Source organism: Penicillium cosmopolitanum (genome assembly GCF_028827165.1).
Source record: "Penicillium cosmopolitanum strain IBT 29677 chromosome Unknown utg000009l:1.0-9042332.0:1.0-9050551.0, whole genome shotgun sequence".
NCBI classification, from domain to species: domain Eukaryota; kingdom Fungi; phylum Ascomycota; class Eurotiomycetes; order Eurotiales; family Aspergillaceae; genus Penicillium; species Penicillium cosmopolitanum.
The window spans coordinates 8,368,309-8,383,618 of NW_026622679.1; the positions used below are offsets into that span (position 1 = coordinate 8,368,309).

The 15,310-nt window shown below is 48.0% G+C and overlaps 4 protein-coding genes across 4 annotated transcripts; 1 reads left to right on the plus strand and 3 right to left on the minus strand.

The window, feature by feature from the left end:
• Positions 1-2,413: 2,413 nt before the first annotated feature.
• N7509_011228 (putative alpha-1-3-mannosyltransferase) lies at positions 2,414-4,148 on the minus strand (the record flags this gene model as incomplete). Its single annotated transcript, XM_056635865.1, has 3 exons — positions 2,414-2,847; positions 2,900-3,961; positions 4,022-4,148. 3 exons carry the CDS (start codon positions 4,146-4,148, stop codon positions 2,414-2,416), a joined length of 1,623 nt encoding a protein of 540 aa, XP_056486485.1.
• Positions 4,149-5,488: 1,340 nt separating this feature from the next.
• On the minus strand, positions 5,489-6,289 carry N7509_011229 (sulfotransferase family protein; the record flags this gene model as incomplete). The annotated part of the gene is made up of 1 exon (XM_056635866.1): positions 5,489-6,289. The coding sequence occupies one exon, from the start codon at positions 6,287-6,289 to the stop codon at positions 5,489-5,491; it is 801 nt and encodes a 266-aa protein (XP_056486486.1).
• Positions 6,290-7,113: 824 nt separating this feature from the next.
• Positions 7,114-8,828, minus strand: N7509_011230 (IMP dehydrogenase/GMP reductase; the record flags this gene model as incomplete). The annotated part of the gene is made up of 3 exons (XM_056635867.1): positions 7,114-8,231; positions 8,320-8,628; positions 8,681-8,828. The coding sequence occupies 3 exons, from the start codon at positions 8,826-8,828 to the stop codon at positions 7,114-7,116; spliced, it is 1,575 nt and encodes a 524-aa protein (XP_056486487.1).
• Positions 8,829-13,234: 4,406 nt separating this feature from the next.
• On the plus strand, positions 13,235-14,966 carry N7509_011231 (sugar porter family MFS transporter; the record flags this gene model as incomplete). Its single annotated transcript, XM_056635868.1, has 3 exons — positions 13,235-13,536; positions 13,626-14,550; positions 14,604-14,966. 3 exons carry the CDS (start codon positions 13,235-13,237, stop codon positions 14,964-14,966), a joined length of 1,590 nt encoding a protein of 529 aa, XP_056486488.1.
• Between the last annotated feature and the right edge of the window lie 344 nt (positions 14,967-15,310).

The following is a 15,310-nucleotide window of genomic DNA, read 5'->3' on the forward strand; positions in this document are numbered from 1 at the left end:
CAAACCAATAATTCCGCCATATGTCGTGCAATTGAGCAGCAAGGCCAAATCCCAAACTTGCACAGTACGGTACAACGTCCTGGGACCAAAGAAACCGATCCCGGTTTTGGGTGTGACTGAATACTCGCGAAGCCTGAGTTGCGGAAAACATTGCATAAAACATGGCCCATGAATTCATGCCCTCTTGTGCGCAATATGGAAGACATCTGACTGCCTTACTGATAGAAAATGCGGCAAGGCGATGCGCCACGTTTGAAGGAGAATCAGTGAAGCCATCGCCAATTTGCAAACAATCGGGTGTTTTAGCCATGGCGAGGATATGAAGTTGGTAAACGAGCGGGTAAACACAAGACAAAGAAGTCCAGAGAGAAAATGTATAAATTGGCTTCTCCAACAGAGCCGAACTTGTAGGCCGGACCGAACAGATCATCTGTCAGAGGTATTCTTGCTTTTAACTCACCATTTGTATATGTGGGAGGGTCTTCATCATCACCATTGATCTTCATATATCAAATGCCGTGCTTCAAGTGCTAAGCAATCATCTAAGAGTGATTGAAAAGCTTGTCGATCATGAGAATCGGTGCTATCAACAGCGCCAGCAATACATGATAAATCTGTGAGAAGTTGAATTAATTCATGCAAAAGCCCTTTGCCGGGCTCTCTCAGCCACATAACAATTGGCTCAGATAGATGCATGAGTCTTGAGAGTAACTATTATTACAATCATAGTGTCAGCATACTAGAGAGGACCAAAATTAACAGCAGCCATATCTTACCACTTTAAACTTTTGGTGCTGATCATAGATAGCAGTCATAACGGGAGAATTCGTATTGGCAGGACGGTGGAATTGCATGATTGCGCTCAATCCGTCTATATGCGCATACCATTCAGTCAGGGAGTCTGGGCAGTAGTGAGTCTAGTTTTGCATCAGCTTTGCACTCAGGAAATGATAAAGATTCCTAACCTCAATCTGTCCAAATAAGGTACATGTATAAACAATTTCGTCACTGTAAGCTTTACGCCCGATTGCTTTTGACATTTCATGAATTGCTTGGTTATAAAGCCAAAGCCCATATTGCAAGAGAGGTGTATCTCGATGAACCTTGCCAAGAAAAACGCACGACAATGCGGAACTGGCCTTTTCTAGCATGGATCCTTTCTGAGCTATCATGTGAATGCCGGATATGATTGTGTGTGACATGTCAAGCGGACAAATGGGCCTAACTTTGCTTGGGAAATAGTCACTGAGATAGGAAGCAAAGAGTTGAGTGCCGATCATTGGGCTGGGGCAACAGTCTTTGGTATATCCGAGGCTTGCAATAGCGTCAATTGTCGGGATCGTTTGCTGAATTGGAAAATTGAATGGGGTTCTGTTTTGGTCTTGTAATAATCGGGCACACGGGCAGGTTGGGGGCCGCAAGTATCCCATTTCACTGTCTTCCCCTTGGCCCGCTCTACGGTGCGGTTGGTTTGATCCCTGAAGATGAGTTCCCATTCATCTCGGTATCCAGCACATTCTTCGTGCGAACGAACGCATTGCCCGCAATGGGGACGTTGCTTGTCACACTGCCGAAGATTAGAAAACGCGTAAGATTGGCTTTGCCAGCGCGAGAACGAAGAAAAGAGAGCGCCGAACCTACCCGGCGCTTCACTGCGCGACAGTTCGCGCAGCTTTTGGAGACTCTTGTACGGCCCTTGGAAAGCATTCTCCGAGTAGTTATTTCTGTGCCATTTATGATGTGATGGGTGATTTCTCCCCCTGTCTTTTCCGAGGGTATTCGTTCCCCTTGTAGATATGAAGGGAAAGTTAGGCAGTGACGAGGAGACAAACGTCGCGGAGTTCAAGAACTCATTGGTAGTTAAAGCTTAAGCCAATTGGCCCCGCCTGGTAGTTTCTTTTGGCCCCCACCCGGTGCGAACAGGGGCAATTAGGAGCAATTAGGTGCGGTGAACATCAAAAGGAGCCTCCATGGTCCACGCCAAGATTCTTGATAAAGAGCAGAGAACCACTGTTAGGCAGATAGAAGTAAGGAAGTCAAAATTTCAATTCTCTTTTCATTTTAACCGTTAAAAGTTTGAGTTATATTCTAGTTTTTCCGAAGTGACAGTTTCTCCCGGCTCGTACAAGTGTGCTGAACACAGTAAGGATCTGCTCCATGCCCTTCGCAGACTCTCTATTATTAGAACAAGCCTGGCAATCCTCAATTCTTTTCATTTCTTGTAAAATCAAGGAAGTTGAATATTTTCACTGTTGTTAATAACAGTGGTAAGAAACAAGGTGCAAATAAAGCCAGAGGTGCCCAGATGATGAACGTACTCCGGGTAGTAATCCCACACAGTTGACGTTAGATATGGTACCATGTTCAACAATTTATTTGTTGTAATAATATTATTCAATTTCTAGGAGGCTGTTTAAAATGCTTCACATCGTCTCCCAAATGCAATTGTCATATCCAAAACATCACTTTCCTCTTGTGAAAGACTGAACATCTTCTTTGAGGTTAAGCATGCCATATTGCTCTCTCTCAATTGCCAATCTGGGACTCTTCCTTCTTCGCGAACATAAGCTTCGAACTTGGCAGGTCTCTTTTCCCCGGCTTTGGCAAACTTATTCTCGAGTAGCCATCCATTGAACCAGAGGGGTCTTCCCATCCGGTCAAGATGCAGTAACTGGGGTGCACAGACGGTATATTCTTTAGATGGAGTGCTCAGACCAGCTGCCGTACTGGGTGCTGGCCGAGGAGTTTCAGCATGAGCAACTCCGATCGTACCAACACTGCCGTTGTGGAATGCATAATCTGTATCTCCGGCTAACTCCCACCCTAGCCAAAATGTTTCCTTGTCACCTGGTTCCTCGTTAGAATCCCGTTCTCAATACTAAGCTGAATAGAGACTCACCAAACAGCATATCATAGACCCCACGAATGCCCTTCTTTTCATCGCCATCTCGATCCGGCCCATTCATTCTCGTAACCAAAAGAAGCGACAAGAAGTGCTTATATGTATCGAGCACCAGTACCCCAGACTCCTGCATATGTCCGCTCTGCCCATCCCATAGGCGAGTCTGTTGCGCTTTGCTGGAAACAGGCTCTGGTAGGACTTTCTGCATCCACTCACGCTTGGATTCTGGGAACATCAATCGATCTTTGAAAAACAACGCGCCTGTTTCGCGGTATGCGAAGTCATCGAAGAGTATCTCCGGGTTTTGAAGGAACAAAGAATCGGCGTCGATAAATATGACTTCCCGGAAACTAGAGAACAAAACAGCAAATGGCTTGCCGGCCCATCCTCTCAGGGCCCAGCCTTTGTCATTGACCATTTTGCGTAGGTCGCGCGTGATGACGCCCGGTAATTGCTCCAGCGCGGTCCGTGATGATGGGCGGAGATCATCGTCGCCGAGGTACATCACCTCGATCGGGAGTTGACACCCCAATCGACGAATTGCGGGGATCGAGGTGAGTAGGTAGCGGACTTGGTCATTTCCGGCTGAAAATACCAGTCCACGGGGGGCGGAGTGTAATTGTTGACGCAGCTGGAGATGATCTGCGAAGTAGGGTGCTGTCCATGGGAAGAGGAGGGTTGAAAGCTGAGTTACTATCGAACGATAAGACTCATAGTTATGGACGATCTCAGTCATGTCACGCTCGAGGAAGGTTGCGATGGAGGGATTTTGGTAGAGGCGCTGGAGCACATCATCCTGGACAAATCGTTGGGATTTCGTTTTGTTGATATGCAATTTCTCCCATGCGTCGAAAAGTTGTTTGTACTGGCGGGTTCGGATTCCGAATTCCTTCATTCTCTGCTCTCCAGTAGACTCGATAGGTGTGAGTAGCCTCTGTGTCCGCTGCTCGTCTGGAAGTAGCGCCAGCACATTCGATAGGCTCTGTGTGAACGCCGAATGGTTCTCCCATTCTTTTGGCTGTTGGGGTTTCTCTGCTGGCAAATCAGGGTACAATTTTCCTGTAAGAATTTAGCATCTCCTCTGGAGTTGAAGTTGGTCGCCGTTCAAATTTTACTCACCTCCCAAGCTCGACAAGGTATGGTAGAAGACCCATACTATAGAGGCGATGAAGGCGATCTGCACAAATACCCTCCTCGGTCGCCTATGGTGCAGCTTGATCTCTTTCAACCCGCCCGCTTTACCCATGTCGCCGGTGTACGATAATTATGCTGGCATATATTGGCGAGGTAGCGGATTCCAACGGTTCAATTGGATGCAAGGGGGTCTAGCCCTCGATGATCGGCGGGGGGTTAGGAGTAGGGTTGAGGTTTCTTCACCCACAGCGCATCAATCAATATGTGCAGAAATTAATATGCAGATGAGCAAAACAAAACAAAATAAAATAAAAGGTTGGGTAGTCCCGGCCCGAAGTTATGAATGAATTGGCATGCATGCCTTTGTGAAGATCAAAGACTGATGCGACCTGGAATTTCCCCCGCAAACGCCGGTTTCGTCGGACCCGCACCCAAACCGGAACGGCCACTGCGCGCGCCTTTTGAGTTTGGAATAGGAAACCCTACCAAGGGTTTTAATGTCGGAGACTTGGCGAAACAGGGCCTTTATTTACTCTATGAATCACCTGCCAGAAAGTTGGCTCGTCTTGGGCGGTGGTCTTGGACAGGTTGTCACTCGGTTAGAATTTCCCCATGAACATCGTCAAAGTCAAAGTCAAAAGTCATCGCTTACCTTCAAGGTCTCTTACCTCCCAGATTTGTCCCGTGTGCGCAATTTTGAAAGGTATATTGCTTTATCGGTCGGATCAATGTCGAGCCTATCACCCTAGACCCTGAGACGGGCAGAATATCAAGGAAATAGAAAGCAGTGGACTTGGGCAGCGACTGGGTCAGATTCAAAGAAAATCACTCCTCAAACCGTGAAGCACCTGATCCCGCCACCCGAGGTATATTTTTAGCCCTTTTTCGTGAATATTGCCCATTCATTGTCTTTATTGGCGGTTTTTCTACTCTTCATTGGTTCGGCATTCTCGATCCCGAGAAAAGGTGGAGACGGCGTGGTGAGTGTCTTTTCGAGACGGCGTCATGAATGCCCTTTTAAGACATTTGGGGTCAGTGTCTCAGTCAAAGTGGAATTTTATGATCGCGATCCTAAACATTTAAGGCGTCCAGATCTGGATTTTACTCGGCCGTACAAAAGTGACTGGTCTTCAACTTGGACTCAGCCAATGCAGATTTTAACAAGTGTCTTGATCGAAACCCTCGGAACAAGAGTCCTGCCGACGCTACTAACTAGTACATACAACATTTTACCCCTCTCTACTAGTGTATATAAGATTCAATCTCCACCAATAAAATCTCTTGATATGATCAAGAAGCTCAGGCTGATCTTTTCTGCAACATAAGGCGCATTCGTCAAGTTCGTCACTACCACATGCACCGTGTTTGGCCGTCCTCTTGCTGTACAGATTATCACTGTTGTTTTCTCGCATTTCTTGATCTTGCACACAATTTATTTTGCTCTCTTATGAGTTAGAACAACTGCTTGTTCAAGAGCCACCTTGTTGTGCCATATACCGCCGCACCTAGAGCAAGCCAGGAAATCGCGCCACGGGTATATAGAATCCTCACGACCATCCGGACCTCAGATGCATCATTGCGGCGAGGGAACGGCTCGTCTGTAGGTGCCTCCTTTTCGAGAAATGTACATAAAGGCTCCCATCCATCACGAGGTTCAAATTCCAAGACCTCCCGTCCGCGCTTAGCTGCTTCGGCATGGATCCAAGCATTATGCGCATCATAATGTTTTTCTGTCAAAAGCTCGTGCGGAGCTAAGTCCAGCTTGCTCTGACAAAGCTCCATAATCCCGTCCCACATAGCGGCCACGTTGCGGTCTGTCTTCCATAGAAAGCAGAGACTGCGGTACACCGGTGAGCCTCCAAAAGTGAGCAGCTTGATCGACTCCACCCATTGGGAGCCGCCACCAGGCCGCTTGTTCAGCACGATCTTGGCATCCGGGTACATATCCATAAGATCATCCATAAAAATGGACGCAGGGAAGTCGCTTGTTGCTTGAAACCCATTGAATAATTTATAAAGTAGCTTGTGACGCCGTGCGGTCTCCTTCTCTCGAATAGCAGCTAAAACGATGTCGCCACGTTCGGCATTCGGCGCAATATGCGCGAAGTGCATGCAGGGATATAGCCCAATGTGCTGCGATTCAAGAGCGGTTTGCAGAGAGCTTGTTGCGCAGCGAGGGAGACCGGCACCAAGCACCTTCAAGCTGGTTTGGACCGTCTGGTCAGGGGCGACATTATTTTCGAAGAACCGCATTGCTTGCGAATGCTCCAAGGAGAGGGAAATGATGATAACTTTCTGGAGACGGTCGCAGAAATGATGAGAATACGAAGTTGGGCGAGAGGGCTCCTGGAGTTAAGGTTTTTCTTGCGCTAGCTGTCAGCGTCAGCACTAGACTGTAAGCTGAAAGCTGAGTTGAACTTGGTATGCGCTAGCCATATATGGGCCGCTCTTGGCCTGATTAGATTCTGGGGAAAATAAGATTGAAGATTTGGAAATTCACCTTGGTTTGACATTGGGGAGGAGGACTACTTTTATAATATTGCGGATGATCTAAGGGGCATTGAGTGATTATACTACATCGCAAAAGCTCAGCCACGCGGTCAAGCTTTTAAGCTAAAGTAGTAGAATGAGATGAACTTTAAATCCTTCCATTCCAAATCATGATTTTCTTTTCCCCTTTCGGCTGTCACCACCTACTTGCGCTAGCTGATTTGAGTAACCAGTTCTGATAACGTACCGGTAGGTGCCCAGGCAAGTGCCTAGTTGACTGATCATCAGCCATTATATGGGGATGAAAGTATTTTTTATTGGATAAAGCCTTCTGCTACCTGGAAATCTTCTCAAATTCAATTGAGGTCGAACTCAACTTGATCAGGTGCAACAGGAGCAGATATTGAAGAGGTAACAAATAGCATCCATTTAAGATTGACTGCATAAATCTGGAAGTGCGAAAATAGTCAAAGTTTATATCACTTTTCGAGACTTTCTGTATCCAATCAATTCCGAACCAAAGTACACTCTTCAAAAATAAAGCAACAACAAATACTATCATAAATAAAGAAAATTATTGCCGCAATTCAAACGTATAGCTTCTTTTCATGGGTGTGCAAGCCATTCACATTTCCCTCGGCCTGTGCGCTTCCGCTCCTCATCTCAAACCGAACACGTCCACTGTTAACCTCGTCGCGTAATGCATCAAGACTTTGTACTCCAATATCTTGAAGAGAGTGTTGTATACCGGTCACAAGGTAAGGGACAAACTTAGTAATAGAGCCACGGTCAACGACCGAGCCCGCAACCCCCTGCGCAACCTTGACCTTGTCATTTTCAGAAAAGTAACGCGAGGCACCAGCATTGCCGTCACTTTTCCCCTTATCTTCCATGACTGCGATGCTTCCCATTCCCCGGTAGGCTTTAACTAATTGTCCTTCGTTGCTCAGGAAGTAGTCACCGGGGGATTCTGTAGTACCTGCAAGCAGGCCTCCCATCATCACTGCCGAGGCTCCAAGTGCAAGTCCCTTCACAATATGGCCGAGGTTTTGAACTCCACCATCCGCAATACAAGGGACACCGAACCGCGCAGCAAAAGAGCATACACTGCGTACTGCTGCGGCTTGAGGCCGACCGACGGCCATAACTTCCTGCGTGATACACGCGCTGCCACTGCCCATGCCGATTCTGAGACCGTCCGCACCGGCGGCAATGAGTGCTGCAGCTTGTTCTCGGGTAACAATATTTCCCGCGATAACGTCGACTTGGGGGAAGTTCTGTTTAATGTATTTGATCATGGCGATCTGGTACATGCTATTTCCTTGGCTGCTATCCACGACAACAATATCCAGCCCGGCATCAACCAGCTTTTGCAGTCGATGCTTGTCTGCTTCATGAGTGCTGATAGCTGCCGCGCATAGTAGCTGTTTAGATTCAAGCTTTGATGCTAGAGGATAGTGGATGTTTTTTATCAAATCCGATCGAGAGAGCAACGAAATCAGCGCTCCATCTTCATTCACAATTGGCAGCTTCCCCTTCTTTGATTTTCGAAGAACCTCGTTGGCTTGGGAAAGTGTTGTCTTCGCCGGCGCAGTGACGAGATTTGTCGACATGACGGCAGCGACTGAGTCATTCGGCTGGTCGTGAAACTGAGTGTCCCGGCTGGTGATTATTCCGAGGAGCTTGGAGTGAAGTGTCCCATTTTCTGCAAAAGAAGGCCATCCCATTAGAATAGGCCGCGAGGAAAGATAACAGGCGATAGGAAACTTGAAGTACTCAGTTTTCAAACTCACCGGTAACAGGGAAACCACCAAACCCCCACTTCGCTTTCAATTGCTTTGCATCCCCGACGGTTGCTCTCGGAGACAGAACAACAGGGTCTTGGATAAAGCCATTTTCATAGCGCTTCACTTTTTTCACCATCTCAGCCTGCTCCTCGGCGGTGCAATTATTATGGATAACACCAAGACCACCCAGGAGAGCCATGTGGATAGCCATGTTGTGTTCGGTCACGGTGTCCATGGGAGAGGAGAGGAGAGGAGCCTTGAGGGTAAATCGCCTAGTAACCTTGGTATTCAAAGTAACATCTTGCGCTGAGAAGGCTAATCAATGAATTAGAAGAATATAAATATCAAGAGACCTCAACTTTCTTACTGATAGATCCTGGCAAAATGAGAAAGTCGTTATACGTCAGCGCGCCATGTTTGTTTGAGTCGAGGAGCGAATCGATATGCAAACCGTCCCTAGAATTATATTCTGCAAGGACATCGAATGCTTTTGTGTAGTCTTGTATTTCGGTCATTCTGCCAATAATATGTGATGATATGTCGATAGGAAGGTAGAAATCTTGGAAGAAGGGGTAGAATGGTGTTTCATGAAGGAAGTCCGAGGGGCACGAAGTGGCTTAAATAGAAACTGGTCGGTCGTTAGAATCGGTTGCCACCTGACCAGCGTAAAGACATACAAATTTCTAGTCCCCAATAAAGCCCCACTCAACCACTTCTGATCCACAGGATTATCTTCTGCGGTAAGCTTACTTTAGCAGTTCAAGCTGCATTTGTTAACCCCTGCGACAATTCATAGGCTAACGGTGTCGATACCAGGATATCTAGTTTCCATTAAACTACCCAGGTGCTTGAGATATGCGTAATTAAAAGGAATCAAACTCCAACGTCATATTCATCTTAACAAAATGAATGAATGCAAAAACGAAAGGGATGTCCTCGTTAGCCACGAGGTGAGCCGCGTACTCGAAAATCAGTACCTGGTCTCAGGATTGTCGGTGGACACCGGAGAATCTTTTTTGGGCTGATAAAATGACCTCACAAGGTTCAATACGTATCATCTTCTTTTTCTTGTCCAATAGCAACGCGAGATGGACGAAAATTATTTACTGTCTACATGGACAGTCTAAAATACCCTAACCTAATCGGGAAGTGCGCGCGAAGGCTTTGTGGAGCCGCTGTGGATCTCCCGCATCTCACTGCGGTGATGTTTGTAATCATGGAGGTTTTGAGCTTCGTTTTCCAGATCAATGAGGTCTGTGTTGGCTCAGTGTGGTCTTCGGTAATGGGGATCGGAAGAACACTAGTACTGATTTGCCGCAGAGCATTACGCGTGTTAGAATTTCCCAGTTGCTACTGTGCCCAGGTGCCCAGCATCGCTTTTCCAGCAATATATATATTCCGACTTCAAAACTTTGGATAATTGATACCTACCTAGGTAGGTATCAGGGTAGGTATCAACAATATTGTGACCGTGACCCTATTAGCAGTAATAAGCATCATCATACCCAGTGCTGAAGTCCTCTCTGTTCCAACTTCCAAGGTTGAAGGACCCGCACTTCTAGTTTATGTTTATGCCCAGGTGATTTGGCTCATATCTTCACTATCACGCGATACTATTTATGAAAATGAAAATTTGTAGGATTAGTATTTTGCAATGTAGCCACCTGGGCAGTGAAAGTGTCATTCATGGTACTAAAAGCTTATTTATACTACTCGTACTAGTACCTTCTGTAAATTGCCAAAGACGGTATGTTTTTGACATACCGTCAGGGACAAAATACCGTCGTGACGACCATGTGTTGAAACCGTGACTTGAGTCCCTAGGAGCTGGCATGTATATGAGACCAGCCTTGGAGGAGCCTCAAGATCTTGGCCCACCGGCCTCAATTTAATACATCACCTGGACACGGATTGCACATATTCCAAGTTAACTCATGCTGGTATCCCTCTGAATCAGGACAGTCTTAGCACTAGTAGCATGGTTTCTTTTAAGTTAGAGCATCATAGGCCCTAGTGAGGAATTGGAATAACTATGTCAACCTTATTGAGGTGGACGGAATCAACTACGTTCTCGCCCAGTGCGCTCGGAATGATCAACATATATTCCCAACCTTGATTTATGTTCCCTGAGCCTGCTTCGCGCACCGTATTTAGATTTTGCGAACTTGAACGGATCTGCGTTATTCGACATACCACCCTCGCAATAATGGCCCGCTTTGGAATGGGATGAAGGGTATACAAGGATTCCCCTCGCAAATTCATCGGGTCTTACAACGGTTCCTTATTTGCGGATCGGTTGGCGAGAAAAAGAGCAGGGGAACAGTAGAGAATTAAACAAACCTAAACAAACGCTTTTAATTTTATTTATCGAGTTACATTTCACTTCTGCCGAGAGCGAGTTACATGTCCAGTGGGTAGATCCAACAAGCGTGATTACATCCGCCAGCGCAGTGGTTTCAAGTTGCCGACACTTGAGGGTTGTAGCTACGATGAATAGAACAAATGGATATCTATCCCGAGATACAAGACTCGGGCCGAATGGATGGCGCTATAAGTATATTTCCATTCGGAGTAGAAAAATTCCAACCTATGGTCATCATGCAGAACGGTAAAGATCCATTTCCCACGAGAACGTGGGAAACCAGGGAATGTTGGTCGACTCGACTTTTCACATTGCTCCAGAAATGCTGTGGCCCAGAAGAGAGTATCTGGGGCTTCCAGTAGTCAGACCGGACCCAAAGATAAAGAGGCCCGAGCCAGAACAGGAAGAACCGGAGACGGAAGATTCCGAGTCGGACAGATGAAAGTCGGGGGCGGGGAGAGGCGTCGGCTTCAACAATCGGCTGCACCATGGGTTTACGGAGACTATGTAGCACTGGAGACCAAAACCATACTCCGTACCGAGTGAAGGAATCCAACAAATCCATAGCGTCGGATGTTCCTATTCTTCCACCAGTGAGACATACCTAACGGCCCCTGAATGTGAAACAACGCAATCTACAGTGGATCTTCCCAAGACATGGCCTTGTCCGCCAATGACGCTGCGGCGCCACGCTAGCAACTTGGGGGCGTGCCAGGCGCAAGCTTGGTTCGGAATATCCACGGTATGCCTAATTTATACACTGTTGCATCGGGTAGGTACAAGGTTTGTATCTGGGAGCAGAAAAGTCAAAAAAACGCCAACCGCAAGAGGCGTTATCTGAACTACTGGAATTACATCATTGGGCAGAGCTAAGCATCGGCTGTCGCTAGGATCGGGAAAACTGCGGGCTTGGTCTGGTCTGTGCTGTAGAGCTTCGTAAAATTGCGGTTTAGTTGGACTTAAGGTGCAGCAATTGCAAAGGTGGTTGTTGGGAACTTGTTGACAGATTAAGCGAGGCCGAAACTCAGTGACCCGATATTTCCCCGCCTTGTTCTCCGCGTGGAGAGAAAAGTGGGAGAGATTCAAGGTCTGGGGAACTCCCGGTGTGCGAATGCGGTGATATGAAGGCACCTGGGGAGGGCGGAGAAAATGAGGAGAAGTATCTCGGCCTCTGATCGTGAATTTTGAACTGAGACTTCGAGACTTCGAGACTTCGAGACTTCGAGACCCGTGCCACATTCGGTCGCATTGCTCTTAGCAAATACACGGCCCACATCGCGCAAGAGAGTTAGGTTTAACACCATGCGAGTTCCCCGATAGACGACTCGAGACCCTCGCCCGGCTTGATGAAACCCCGTGAACTCGAACTCGCCAGCAAGGGGGCACAACACGGAAGAGCCGAAGGGCCCCTCCCAGTCCACTTCGGCGGGCAGCAGCCAGTGAGAATGCTTCAAAGCCGCGCGATGCCGTGCGATGCCGTACCCGCATCTCCTGTTCTGGGTAAATGGCCGTCAGTTGGGGCCCCGGACTGGACGCAAAGGCAGAAAATTCTGTTGCAAGTGGGTTGGCCGGCTAATTGTTATTGTCGTGGAAGTGGACATGGTACAGGTAATTCCGGGTTCCCACGGTCGGAATAATAACAGGATTTTACAGGATGTCGGCCTGCACCGAGTCAGTTAGGGCAGAGGTGGGAATGACATGATTTGCAGGGGAAAAAATGGGTTTCCTGTGGTGTGTGGGTGCTGGTCCCTTTCTCCATCTCTCCATCTCTCCACCTTCTTTAATTTCCTTTATTTCTGATCAACTCTACACTATCGTATCTCTCTGGAGTGTTTGTATCTTTCTCAAGTTCCCTTGTTTATCCCGAGAGGCTCAGGAATGCCGTGGAAATGCCGTGCCGAACGCAGCCACGTTGGGCCCCCAACCAACCCCGAACGCGGCATCCTCCGCGGCATGGACATGGCTTCAAACAAAATCCTCTAGTGAGGGGCGCCAGGCTGTTTTCGGTCTAGAACTGTCACCTCGTGGCCGATTCCCCGGATCCCTTCAGCGATCGACTTGGGTGGACCAATGATCGAGGAGATTGGGACCGTAAGTGGGGGAAATATGGAGAACATTTAGGTTGTCTTGCCCAATAACATCTCCAGGTCTCTCCCCAGGTTGCGAACGGGACCTTGGCAAAGTCTCGAGGAGAGCCTTGGGGGGGTAAGAAGCGTTGCACCCGGACTCTCCCCGTTTATTCGCTATCCCCAGACTGACTTTACCCGAGAAGAGTGGGAACTGCTCCGTAGAGGTCAACAACTAATTTCCTGCCCGGTTTCGGCCCTAACGCATAGGAATCCACCCTCTAGAATAGGAAGGGGGTAAATGAAAAAGAAAGGAAAAAAAGTATTTTTTTTTTAAAAAAAAGAAAAAATGGGAATTCCCTTGTAGGCTGTTTGCCATGAGATACATCTATTTAAGAACGGCCCCCCTTCTCGATTCGCGAGACGCTGCATTGTGAGGTTTTTCTACCCTGGTTCTTCTTTCAAATTACTTTCTTCCCATACCTCAGCCAACATGGTTGTCGGGAACCTGTACGCCATCACGGCTGTCTCCGTGATTGGTGGTGGTCTATTTGGTTTCGATATTTCGTCCATGTCCGCCATCATCACTACTCCTGCCTACAAATGTTACTTTAACCACGGCCCCGAGGGCCCTCCCTTTAACGACAGTTTGCAATGCAGTGGTCTCAGCTCTCTGGAGCAGGGTGGTGTGACTGCCGCCATGCCCGCTGGTTCGTGGCTCGGTGCTCTGATTTCTGGTTTTATCTCGGATCGTCTTGGTCGCAAATACGCTATTATGAGTGGATGTATTATCTGGTATATCACTGTCCTCTCCAATTTCTGCCTATACTTCGACCCACATAGGCATTTCACAGAGCAACAGCTAACCATTCGTCTCTGCTTAGGATTATTGGCTCCATCATCGTCTGTGCTTCCCAGAACATGGGTATGCTGATCGCCGGTCGTATCATCAACGGTCTCTCTGTCGGTATTGAGTCCGCCCAAGTTCCCGTCTATATCTCTGAGATTGCGCCCCCCTCAAAGCGTGGTCGTTTGGTCGGCTCCCAGCAGTGGGCTATTACCTGGGGTATTCTGATCATGTACTATATCTCCTTCGGCTGCTCCTACATTGGTGGCGGAGACTCCACCAACTACAGCGAGAAAGTCTTCCGCATCCCCTGGGGTCTGCAGATGCTTCCCGCCGTTCTGCTCTTCTTCGGTATGATGTTTTTGCCCGAGTCCCCCCGCTGGCTCGCTCGCAAGGACCGCTGGGAGGAGTGCCAATCCGTCCTGACTCTCATCCACGGAAAGGGTGACCCCAACAGCCCATTCGTCGTTGCTGAGATGCAGGAGATTGGTGATGTGTGCGAGTTTGAACGCCAGAATGCCGATGTTTCGTACCTCGAGCTGTTCCAGCCAAAGATGATCAACCGTACCCTCATCGGTATGTTCTGCCAGATCTGGTCTCAGCTTACCGGTATGAACGTCATGATGTACTACATCAACTACGTGTTCGAAATGGCAGGCTACGAGGGTAATTCCGCCCTGTTGGCTTCCTCGATCCAATACATTATCAATGTTGTCATGACCATGCCAGCCTTGATCTGGGTTGACAGCTGGGGTCGTCGCCCCACTCTCCTTGTTGGTGCCCTCCTTATGATGACCTGGATGTTCGCCAACGCCGGTATCATGGCTTCCTACGGTACAGTCGTTCCGGGAGGTATCAAGGGCGTCGCTGAAGAGTCTATGAGTCTCAGTGGTGCCCCTGCTACGGGCCTAATTGCATGCACTTATCTCTTCGTTGCTTCTTACGCCCCAACCTGGGGACCGGTCTCTTTGGGTCTACCCCCCCTGAGCTGTACCCTCTCCGAGTCCGTGGTAAGGCTGTTGCGCTGGCTACTTCTGCCAACTGGGCTTTCAACACTGCTCTTGGCCTTTTCGTGCCCATTGCCTTTGCCACCATCCGCTGGCAGACTTATGTGATCTTCGGTGTTTTCCTGGTTGTCATGTTCGTTCACGTCTTTTTCATGTTTCCTGAGACTGCTGGCAAGACTCTGGAAGAGACCGAGGCCATTTTCGAGGACCCTCACGGTATTCCTTACATTGGTACCCCTGCCTGGAAGACTCGCCACGATACCAAGCGCACCGTCGCTGCTGAGCAGGGCGATGTCGAGGTTCTCGGTGATAAGCTTGCCGGTAGCAAGGTTGCTGCTGTGCACAGCGAAACCAACGAGACCAAGGCCTAAACCATCTTGCCTCTAATTAATTCTTGCTGGGATGGCGGTGTTGATCATCTCTCCATTGCTCTTTTGGCCTGGAAGATGAGTTGCATTGCAATGGCATTGCATTGCATATACAAGGATGATGTTATGTAAAAATGAAGAGATAAACTTAAATATATCCAATCTATATTGATGCTTAATTGAATATTTCTATGTAATATATAAGTAGTGGTAACTATGAAGTAAAGTAAACTTTTGGCTTAACTTTTGTGGATTTTATACTTCCCCCGGATGGGATTACGTAATGCGTTGCCTGGGCATTTCCACTTTACGCGGTGCTTGTCGCGTCAGGCGCCGACCTTCCCCCA